The 12523-nt window shown below is 37.2% G+C and overlaps 2 protein-coding genes across 2 annotated transcripts; one reads left to right on the forward strand and one right to left on the reverse strand.

Moving 5' to 3' along the window:
* The first annotated feature begins 1335 nt into the window (after window positions 1-1335).
* On the forward strand, window positions 1336-2276 carry LOC123785223 (olfactory receptor 4P4-like). The gene is given in 2 exon segments (XM_045786940.2): window positions 1336-2229; window positions 2232-2276. Coding segments are annotated over 2 exon segments (939 nt in total).
* Window positions 2277-7362: 5086 nt separating this feature from the next.
* Window positions 7363-12271, reverse strand: LOC123785224 (olfactory receptor 4C46-like). The gene is made up of 2 exons (XM_045786941.2): window positions 11374-12271; window positions 7363-7394 (listed from the first exon to the last, which is right to left on the reverse strand). Exons 1-2 carry the CDS (start codon window positions 12269-12271, stop codon window positions 7363-7365), a joined length of 930 nt encoding a protein of 309 aa, XP_045642897.2.
* Between the last annotated feature and the right edge of the window lie 252 nt (window positions 12272-12523).

Raw genomic sequence — 12523 nt, forward strand, 5'->3', positions numbered from 1 at the left:
GACATCCGGGGGCCCAGATATGTCTGTCACTTGAGATCCAGCCTAAGGTAGAAGGTGCGCTAGTTTTTATAAACCCACTAGAATCAGATATGTCCTCATTAGTGGGTAAAATAGTCTTGGCTGTCTTTCTCTTTTTTTCTACACTCATTGTGCACTGATTAAATGATATCTGAAGATATCCGTTAGATACAAAGATGTAAATTCCTGAATATTTCATTTATTCATTATTGCAACAAATAGCATTGAGTTCTGAGTCCCCACAGAGTTTGTTTTCAAGTTACTTTGGTATTATCTCCTTTTATTGGCATTTGATCTTTAGATTGTATCTAAAATGTGAAATTTTAGCCAAAGCCTGCCATATGCATAATTCAAATATACTTGGGTCATTCAACAATCTTATCTTTCCTTTATCAATTGCTATCACAATCTTAAATGACAGCATATATTTTTTAAATTTTATTTAACTCGTGAAAAATATATACGACAAAAGAATGGATTTCCTGAATATTTTTCAAGATTTCAGTCATTAATTGATATTCTTTCTTTTGATGTATTATTTTTTTTCACCACTCTTTGCTTTTTAATGTAAGACAAATACCATTGGTTTGACATGACTTACTGACAATGTATGGCACTGTAGAAAAATACAGTATGCTCTACACAAATTATACTTCATTAGTTCAAACAATGTGCATTTCTTCAAGATTCATTTGCAGAAAATTAAGGGAATTTTCTCAGATAATTTGAAAAGAAGGAAAGTTGATTTTATGTGTAAGTTATAAGAATTGAGAAATATGGAAGAAAACCTTTCCTTTTTTTAGGCTAAATAATATAATTAGCAGTCTTTTATCTTAATATATAATTAATAGTGATAAAATATGTTTTCAAAATTATATTTAACTATTTTAAATTTTTTCTGTGAACTTTTTTTTTAACTTAATGCTAGTCTCCATACAGTTCATCATAGGTTTTTGATGTAGTGTTCCGTGATTCATTATTTGTGTATAACATCCAGTGCTCAGTACAACCTGTGCTCTCCTTAAATATTGTAAATAATTACTTGTAATATTGAGTAAAATACGTAATTAGTCTCAATTTGCATTATAAAATTATTTCATGAAGATTTAGTAAAGACAGCATAAAAAGAATAAGCAGCTTAATTCAATAAATCAAGAATAACTATTCTTAACTCTATGTCAATTTGCTCTATTTTGATTCGCATTTAATAAGTTTTATATATATTGTTAATACAGTTAATTTTCAACTAGAATTATGTTTTCTTTCTTTCTTTCAGTTGTGTAAGTCTTTATGGAAACATACACCAACGCCCAATATATGAAAAGCCAGAGAAACATCTCAGAATTCATACTTCTAGGACTTTCGTATGACCAGAACATACAAATATTTTGCTTTGTGCTCTTCTCATTCTGTTATATTGCCCTGTTGGCAGGAAACCTGCTGATCCTTGTCTCCATTCGATGCAGCCCTCTTTTTCACCAACCCATGTACTACTTCCTCAGCCACTTATCCTCCATGGACATCTGCTACACCTCTACGGTTACGCCCAAGTTAATTGCTGACCTGCTGGTGGAAAGAAAAACCATCTCCTACAGTAACTGCATGTTACAGGTCTTTACAATGCACTTCTTTGGAGGAGTTGAGATCTTCATTCTTACCGCCATGGCCTTTGATCGCTATGCTGCCATCTGCAAACCTCTCCACTATGTGGTTATCATGAACAGGACAAGGTGCCATCTCCTAGTCCTAGCTGCTTGGGCTGGTGGGGCCGTCCATGCCTTTCCTCTATTTTCTACCACAATTAGTTTGCCCTTCTGTGGTCCTAATGAAATTGATCACTACTTTTGTGATATTTTTCCTTTGCTAAAGGTGGCCTGTACAGATACCTACATCACTGGTGTCCTTGTGGTTGCCTTTTCAGGTATGATTTCCTTAGTGACCTTTATTGTCTTATTTGTTTCTTATGGGATAATACTGTTCACTTTGAGAAATCTCTCAGCTGAGGGAAGACGCAAAGCCCTCTCCACCTGTTGGTCTCATATCACTGTGGTTGTCTTATTTTTTGGGCCTGTAATCTTCATCTACCTTAGACCACCTACTACTTTTCCCGAGGACAAAATATTTGCTCTGTTTTACACCATTGTTGCTCCTATGTTCAATCCTCTAATCTACACTCTGAGAAATTCAGAGATGAAAAAAGCCATGAGAAAGGTTTGGTGCCCATCATTATTTCCAAAGGAAGCACACAGTTAATTTGAAGAAGTTTATTGGCTAAGCAACTCTGAGAAAGAAAGGAGGGAGATGTGAATGAAAAAGGCAGAGACTATCTCATGAGGTTTGTGGACCATCACTGTCCTGAGGGGAGTGAATGGAAGCAATAGGACTAAGGTGTAAAGTAACATTGAGCAAGTACTGATTCTTGCAAACCAAAATTAATTGCAAACTAAGTTAATTTTGTTTGGTATTAAAATGGTGTAGATAGGGGAACCTTCATGCAAAATAATTGAGCCAAAGAAAGTAAGCCAATGTTAGAATGATTAACGAATTATTAAGGGAAATATTTTAATCACACTTTTATTAAACATTGGACTTAGAAGCCAGACCACTCAATGACAGATTTTCTTTGGTAGTTCAGAAGTTGTACAAAACAAAACAAAACAAAACAAAACAAAAACCCTATAATATAAAACTGAATGAATTAATTTAAATTTCTGAGAGAATATCTATCTCATCTATCATCTATCTAACTGACTATCTATCTATCTATCATCTATCATCTATCTGACTATCTATCTATCTATCTACTCTAGTTCATACAGAAACCAATTGTGCAAACAAATAAATATTTAGAGTTGATTTGGTTTTATTTATTTATCTTTTAAAAAGATTTTATGTATTTATTTGAGAGAGAGAGAATGTGCCTGAGGGAGCAGGAGAAGCAGCACGAGTCAGCGGTGGTGCTGGGGCAGAGGGAGAGGGAATAGCAGATGCCCAACTGACCAGGGAGCCTGATGCAGGGCTCCATCACAGGACCCTGGTATCACAACCTGAGCCAAAGGCAATCTCTTAACTGAGCCACCTTGATGCCCCAAGTGAAATCTGTTTTAATATGGCTCCTGGGAGTCATTTCTCCTGATGTTGGATTGAAATCATTAATAAGAAATATAAAGACAGAGTGAGACTCTACAGTTCAGAAAGCTGAAACACACTTTTGGCATTCCACCACTTGGCCAGACTTTATATCATTTCCCATAAAGTTAAAGATCTTTATATTAAAATGTATGTGTTACTCACCCCTACCTGCCTAAAATTGATGAGCAAATGATTAGTCAGGGATCCACAACCAAAGACTTTTCCTACTACAATGGCACACACAGAAAGAGAGAGCTAGAGTGAGAAAACTGGCAAAAGAGAAATAAGAGGTGATTGAACCACAAAGTAAATGAAAACACTAAAGCATTTTTGTTGTATATGGATGTGTATGGAAGCTGTATTAATAATCAACAATTGTTGGAAGCAACCAAGATATTTTCCAGTGGGTGAATAAATAAATAAACTATTGTACATCTGGAGAATGGACTATTATTCAGCACTAAAAAGATTGAGCTTCTAAGGTAAGAAAATATATGCAGGAAACTTAGATGCATATTTCCGAGTGAAAGACACCAATGTGAAGGGCTCCCTTTTGCATGATTTCAACTACAGGTCTTCCTCGACGCACAGGGGAGTTATGTCCTAATAAACCCAACATAAGTTGAAAATATCTGAAGTCAAAATGCATAAAATACTCCCAACCCACCAAACCTCATAGCTTAGCCTAGCTTACCTTAACTGTGCTCAGAACACATACATTACTTAGTTTACTTTGGGCAGGTCACCAAATACAATTTTGTAATAAAGCATTAAATATCTCATGTAATTTATTAAAAACTTTAATGCAGGTGAAAAAACAGAATTGCTATATGGGTACAGACGGTTGTAAGTGTGCTGACCATTGACGCTTGTGGTCTCTTGTCTGACTGGAAGCCTCACCTCGCCGCCCCTGCCCAGCATCACAAGAGAGGATTGTACTGCTTATCAGTAGCCCGGAAAGACCCGAATTCAAAATTCAAAGTACGCTTCCTACAGCATTTGTATCACTTTACCACCATTGTAAAGTTGGAAAAGTACAAGTCAAACCATTGTACGTTGAGGGCCATCTATACATATGACATTTTAGAAATGGCAAACTATGGACCCAGCAAAATGAAATGTCCGTGGATGCCAAGATTAGGGAGAGGAGGGAGGAAGAGGTGGAGCACAGAGGATTTTAGGGTCGGGAATCGGTTCTGTCTGTCCCTGGATGTTGGAGAGTGTTCTCATACATGTCAGAATCCACAGAAGGTACAACACCAAGGGTGAGCCCTGATGTAAACTGAGTTTTAGGTGACCATGATGTGTCCTTATAGGCTCATTTGATTGTGATGCAGGGAGCACTCTGGAGGGAGAGGTTGTCCCAGCGAGGGGGACAGGGGGTTTATGGGATCTCTGTAGCTTCTGCTCTATTTTATGGTAAAAGTAAACCCACTCTAAAAAAACAAAGTATATTAATCACAAAATGCATCGCAGCACAATACCTAAAAGAAGCCCTCTTGTAACTAAATGAAGAGTCTTCTGAAGAAAGATTTTCTAGTGAAAACCTTAAAATTTTTCAACTTTAATGGAAGGCCTTTGGTCATGCTTCATAGCATGTAAAATAAGAATTCTTAAGAAACACAACAATTATGACAGAGAGGGACTGGATAGTCGGATTGATGAGAAGGAAGAGAGTTACAATACTGAAATAGTTTTATTTATTTATTTATTTATTTATTTATTTATTTATTTATTTATTTATTTATGATTGTATTTATTATTTGAGAGAGAGAGCACCCACAGGGAGGGGTGCAGAGGGAGTGGGGGACTAGCAGACTCTCCCTTGAGCAGGGAGCCAGACACTGGGCTTGATCCCAGATCCCACGGATTATGACCTGAGCTGGAGGCAGGGGTTTAAGGGACTGAACCGCCCAGGTGCCCCTGCAGGAGTTTTAGATTATACCCATGCGATGCAGGAGCTACAGGCATTCTGGGGGCACTGTGCAAAGAAGCATGGATAGCAGGAAACATGATGAGGGAGAAAACATTAAGTAGCGTTTTTATAGCAAAGAGAAATTGGACAAAATACCTTCTCAGCAGCTACTAATAAAGAAGCAAATCTGTTGCAAGATTTGAATTCATCTTTTGAAGAAACATCATAAAGCACTTCTCAGTCTAAAGACCGAAAGGGCATGTGCTTAAAATGACCAACTTTGGTACTAGAAGAGAGATCATCTTCATGCGTAGGAAGGGTACATCAATAAAATGAGCAATATCATGTAATCGGCAATCAGAGTAAAAGTCACAAATCACCAGCACTCCTGAAGTCCTCTTCCTACTTCCTTAAAGTCACCTCCTTCGGAAAGTAATCACTATCCTCGTCTATAAAACTGGTGAAATATCCCTAGTGTTTGAATCTGTAGAAAATCAGTCATGCAGATTATACTCTCACATGTCTGTTCTTCTCATCGGTATGTTCATGAGATTCATTCTTTATGTTTTATCTATTTCCTGATTATTTTCATAGATGTGGGGTATCTCACTGCATGGATATGGGACGATCGATCCATTCTCTTGTTGCTAGGTATTCGGGCTTTCGTATTCAAGGATATTATGAGTAGAGTTGCTTTGAATATTTTGAAATATGCATTTTGTTGACTATACAACATCTATTTTTAGATGCCTTTTATAAAAGATGTACCTAACTCCTAGGGTATGAAAAAATTAAAAACAAAAAAATTAAAGCATAAAAAGCATGGAGCATTCAAAATGCAGTAGTATTTCCTTTTTATTTTATTTTTTAAAGATAGATTTATTTATTTATTTACTTACTTACTTACTTACTTATTTCCCAGAGAGACAGAGAGAGCACAAGCAGGGGGAGCAGTAGGCAGAGGGAAAGGGAGAAGCAGGGTCCCCAGAGAGCAGGGAGCAGGACTGGGCTTGGATCCCTGGACTCTGGGATTATGACCTGAGCTGAAGACAAATGCTGAATCAGTTGAGCCAACCAGGAGCCCCAAATGCAGTAATATTGGAAGCAGTGATACATATTTATATTTATATATATTTAATATTTTCTGTGATCATTATACGTGTATTAAAAAACAGAATTTAAGGCAAGAGCCATTATCAATTCTTAAAATCATTCAATATCTATAGAATTTGCAACACGGAAACATTCACAAATCTGAATGCGTGTGCATATACAATGTAGAGAGGATTCGATACAAAAAATAAGTAGCAAACTATGGGTATATAAAAAAACTACACTCATCAGCTGTTGTGTGAATATGAATTATTTAAAAGAATTCATCCCCTCTTATGCCATAAATTTATTCTCAAAAAGTGTCAAATTATCTGAACAAATCAGAGCAACTAATTTAGTGACAATTCATTTAAAGTAGGAAAAAATAATAAAAGGGTAACTTTCAATCTCAAATATATGGCAATTTAGAAACGATTTGAATAAAAAGTAAGTGAAAATAAATTGTAATAGCAACTGGAGAATAATTACAAATAAAATTAATAAAATGGTACTCATCAAAAAAGTATATCAATGCTTAGCGGTAATCCCTAGCATGTGTAAAAACACGAAATACATGATTACATCAAAGGGTGATTTGTTACCACCTAATTGTAACTACACTGATGTTAGACAAAGCACTGAGTGTTGAATGTCAGTGTTGGGTCATTAAATTCTACACCTGAAACTAACATTACACTGTATGTTAACTAACTGGAATTTAAATAAAAATTTGAAACACACACAAATAAACAAATAAATAAACAGAAAAACATAAATTCTACACTTGAAACTAATATTACACTCTATGCTAACTGGAATTTAAAAAAAAAAAAAAACCACCAAAACCCTAATTGTAACAGTGCCCAAAATATTACCTGTAATTATGTATTTTCAAACAAACAAAATATTGAATTGTAAAATACTAAAGTTATTCCTTTGGAATCAGTCAGAAGAAGTGACACTTAGTATCACCAATTTAAATTAACATTATTTGGGGCTTCTGGGTGGCTCTGGCAGTTAAGCATCTGTCCTCTGCTCAGGTCATAATCCCAGGGTCCTGGCATCTAGCCCCACTTCAGGCCACAGGCCTGGAGGCTTCCTCTCTCTCTCCCTCTGCTGCTTCTCATGCTCTTAGTCTCTCTCTCACTCTCTCTCTCAAATAAATAAATAAAATCTTGAAAAAAACAAAAATAAATAAATTAACGTTATTCATTATTATACTGAAGGATCCAGCCAACTCAATAAGAAAAACAAACAAACAAGCAAACAAACAAAAAGAAACTAATAAGAGTTTTATCAACAATGAATAGAATACTTTTTCTATACAAACTACAGGAAGTATGAGTCATAAGAGGATATGTTGAACAACTCTATGCGAAATTAAAAAGGCTGACAATGCCAAGATTTGGTGCGGTTATGGGGAAATGGGAACTCTCATACATTGCTGGTGGGAATGTAACACAGCATCACCACTTTTGAAAACTCACTGGCAGTTTCTTAAAATGCTAGCATACATGTAACATATAACTCAGCAAACACTCTTAGGTATCCACCCAAGAGAAATGATCATCTGTGTCCACACGAAGGCTGGTCCATGAATGTTCACAGCAGCATCATTCACTCTGGCCCTTACATGGACACAATTCAAAGGTCCATCAGCTAGTGAAGAAGTATACAAGATGTGGTAGAGCCGTACTGTGCAATACTATTCTTTCTAAAGAGAAACAAACTACTGATAATACAATGTGATAAACCTCTCAAACAGTCTGGTAAAGGAAGAAGATGATATTGTTTTTTAAAAGTATTGTTTTAAAAAGTCTGTTTCTCTCCTGGTTCTGCTATGTGGTTTCACAAATGAATCAAGGGAAAAACGGATGTGTCCTCGAGATTCCCTAGATCTCTGACCAAAGCTCTGCAGATTCCTTTATGTCCCAGCAGTAGCTGTCAGTGTGTGTAAAACTGGATCCTCAGATCCATCCCAAACCCAGAAATGACAATTCTCATGGTAAATAGAGTTGTTGCCGCTCACCTCGGCTGAGTTAATACACCGTTATTAATCTTATTCCTTCTACTTCTTCTTCCCTTAGTCCAGTCTCTTCAGAGACGATTCTCTGTTTTGCATCCTTGCTACCTTATCATGTGGGAGCACATGTCTGCTATGTCACTCCTTCCCACCCAGAAATCTGGCAGTCACATTTTTCTCGAACTGTAAAGGGTCTACTTGTAAAATGTGAGTCCTTATGCCTGAAGAATGAAGGAAACAGCATTCTAACAGACAATTCTGATTCCATTGTTCACCTTCAGAAACAGTGGGTAATGGCCCATTGCCTTTGGAATAAAATCTTACTTTAGTTAAAACAGTGTTGTATGTAGAATTCAACATGAGTTGACTGAAGCACACTTTTTTGATCTTTGAGTTCACAATGATGGATGGGACTCAGTATGTTTATGTCAGGTCAAACATACATATATTCTGAACCTATCAAGTCCATGAGCCTTCTTGAATTAATTAATCTACACATTTTGGATAAGCCAATGACTCAAAGGTGGTATTACTAAAATGCATCTATTAGGACGGCCAAAATATGGTTCACCATCACGAATTAATGCTGGTGAGGATGTGGAGAACAGGAACTCTCATTTATTGCTGGTGAGAAAGCAAATTGTGCAGCCATTTGTCAGTTTCTTACCAATCTAACCATATTCTTACTGTACAATGCAGCAATCCCACTCCTTGGCTTTTACCCAAAGGAATCAAAAGCTTATGCCACATACAAACATGCACACTGTTGTTTAAAAGCAGCTTTATTCATAATTATCCAAACAATTGGAAGCAGCCAAGACATCCTTCAGTAGGTTAGGATAGATAAGCTGCAACATCAGACAATGGAGTATAAATCAGAGCCAAGAGAAATGAGTTACAGGCCATGAACAGTTATGGAAGACCCGTTCAATGTGTTCCCCATGGTACTTGGCATTCAGCTCCAACACAATTAGGAGACTCTTCTTGATCTTCCCTGTCACTAACTTTCCAGTTTCATATTGATAAGGAGACAGAAGGCAAGCTGAGGACAAAGCAGAAGTTGACACCCCACACCCCCCTTCCCTTGGGATATATGTGACACTCCTCAGGCACTCCTGGCTGCCCTAAAGGAAAAACAAATAGTTAACTTACAGAGCTCACAATCCTACAAGAGTTGAGTCTCCCTCAGATTTCAAACGTCTTAACAATTTACAAGAAGGAAGCATTTCTAATGGTCTAGCTTCTGGAAAGGAATGTAAATACAATGAAATGTCCTTATAATCTGCAGCCCATTGACAGATACTTGAAGCAGGCAAAATGTGATGTTTTTCAGGGAGCTGTCAACTATCATACAGTTAATGCCTTAGTAGAGGGGTAAACAACATTAACTTGACAATGGCAAGCCCTAGGGTATCCCTTGAGTCTTCTTTAACATATGAAAGTTCTTTTGAAACCTCCCTTATCTCTTCCAACCCCATAGTACATAATCAGCCACCCCTCACAACCCAGGGATAGCAGCTCTTTCTGCCTATGGGTCCTGTCCCTATGCTTTAATAAAGGACTATTTTGCACCAAAGACATCTCAAGAATTCTTTCTTGGTCACCAGCTCTGGTTTCCACCCCACTGAACCACACCTATATTCCAAAACCCCATCAATATCTTACTAATTAGTGTTTAGAAGCTCAGTGTCCAGCTTATAACCCAACACACAGTAGGGCCCAATAATTAATTATTGAATGAATAGATGAGCCAATAGCACAATGCGATTGAAATGATTAGGTTTTCTGCATAGTCTTTTTCCCCACTGGCCTTTGTTATGCATCCTCTCCTAAGAATCCTCTCAGCCCAACACATGCCTATTCACTCTGATGATTCCCTTTCTTCTTTGTGTCCCGTTATTGATGTGTTTTATCCATGACCCTCCTGGTCTTTGTTGTGTGTCCCTCAAATATGCTTTCTCAGCACCCTGGGCTGCCACTACCTTCCCATTTACAGCATGGTCTTGTCATTTTCTGCTGTCCTCTGGGTGTCTCTCAGTGAATCTGAAGCTCTTTGAAGGCAAGTCTCTGGTTCTGCTGTATTCATCACTTAAAGTCCATCAACCATCAACTGTCTGATACATTTCTTAGGTCAAGAAATTTCAATTAATTAATGAATGAGGTATGTATTGTCAAATATAAACAAATGGAATATATTTATCCTGAAGTTGTTTTGTTTGTAGATGGGGCCACATAATTTCTTAAAACAGCCTTTCATAATGAAATGTTACCAAGAAGTAAACTAATTAACACAGAAAAATGGCTTGAACAGCTCACATTCATAAGATGACGAAATCTTGCTGAGAGCAGGGAGAGTGTCAAGGCAAGCTGTCTGCCCCTTCACTGAGATTCCCAGTTTCAATTTCTTAGTCATTGCACAACGTAAGCAGAAGTAAACACAAGCTGTGGTTTCGCAAAGAGATCTAGCTAGAATTCTCAGAGGCTGAATCAGAGAAAAGTGGGGGGAAAGTCCATTGTTTCCAGTAATATTTCTTTGCTCTACATTTGCTTGATTATTTTCATCTTCTTTTATACATTAACACTCATTCAGTATTTCTCACCCCAGACATTGTGCTGCCTTGTAGAAACTGTTTTTAACTAGCAGTCAAGTATTCTATGGTTGTGACTATTCCTCTCAAATAAAAAGATGTTCACTTACTTGATCCATCATTCTTATAAGTGATTAGCAGCCTAAGGTGGGTGACATAAGCAACTCAAAAGGACTCTAAAGTCTACAAGGAAATTTGCAAACTTGGGACAATCTTTGTTTCCCCTCAGAGGTAAAATGGCTCTTTGCTTTTATAACCCTAGATCATTTTATACCATAATTTTATAGTCAACATGTCATCATCTACCCTGGTGTATAAAAACGAGAATTGTCAATAAAATATGTTAGAATTTATTGATAGTGAATATATATAGTGAATATATAGTGAATATATATATAGTTTGTAGCTTAGTGTGTGGTAAGGTTTTCTCTTTCTTCCACTCATTTCTCCTCCACTCTGTCATTCAGAGCAGTTTACTATTTTCTTTATCTGCCACATATTCCTTGCTGAGATCATCTGAAATGTCCTTTTGACCTTTGTTTCCATTGCATGAATGTTGAGCTTCCAGTATATTTATATCTCACCTGAAATAACTTTTTTACTACACAATTTCCTAATGGCATTTTTCATCTGATCATTTCTCAAGGTATAGATTAAGGGATTTAACATGGGTGTTATCATAGTGTAGAACATTGCAACTGCTTTATCAATAGATAAAGTAGTTGCAGGTCTCATGTACACAAATATACAGGGCACAAAGAATAGGACAACTGCTGTGATGTGGGAGACACAGGTGGAGAGGGCTTTGCGCCTCGACTCCAAGCTGTGGTTCCTTAGGGAACGCAGAATGACCACATAGGAGACCATCAAGAGGAAGAAGTTTAAGACACAGATCAAACCACTGTTGGCAGCAACAAAGAGCCCTAGACTGTGGGTATCAGTGCAGGCAAGATTGAGCAAAGGGTTCAGATCACACATAAAGTGATCTATGACATTAGGGCCACAGAAGGGTAATGGGATGATAAAGAGGATCTGTATGGTTGCATGAAGAAAGCCTCCGACCCACACCACTCCTATTAGCAGGCCACACACCTGCCGATTCATGATGGTCATGTAGTGCAATGGCTTGCAGATGGCCACATAGCGATCATAGGCCATCACAGTAAGGAGGATGACATCAGCACCTCCAAAGAAATGTTCCCCAAAAATTTGGGTCATACATGCATTGAATGTAGCGGTCTTCTTTTCACGGAGTGAATCTACAATCAGTTTAGGGGTATTGACAGAAGAATAGCAGGCATCAATGAGGGAGAGATAGGCCAGGAAATAGTACATGGGGGTCCCCAATAATGGGCTGGCAGTGATAGTGACTACGGTGAGTGTATTTCCTACCATAGAGATGATGTAAACCACCAAAAACACAACAAATATGATTTTCTGCATCTTTGGATTCTCTGTGAGCCCCAGTAGAACAAACTCTGTCACATTGTTCCTATTCTCCATTATTTCATTTTATGCTTAATTGCATTACCTGAAAAAAAAATCCATTTTGAATAATGTGACCTTGAATTTATTAAGATTATTCATCCAGTAAATAATAAATACCTAGATTTTATTGAGTTGTGGATTTTCATGAGGATTTTTGAGATAGAAAAAAGTTCTATTTCATTAAGACTATTTGACTTATCTCATGGTTGCAGTTTCTGTTGAGTTTGGACATTAGGACTTTGTAAACTCACAGGCAGGAGATCATCT

Source organism: Ursus americanus, chromosome 24 (genome assembly GCF_024610735.1).
Source record: "Ursus americanus isolate L20-20 chromosome 24, mUrsAme1.1.p, whole genome shotgun sequence".
Taxonomy (NCBI): Eukaryota; Metazoa; Chordata; class Mammalia; order Carnivora; family Ursidae; genus Ursus; species Ursus americanus.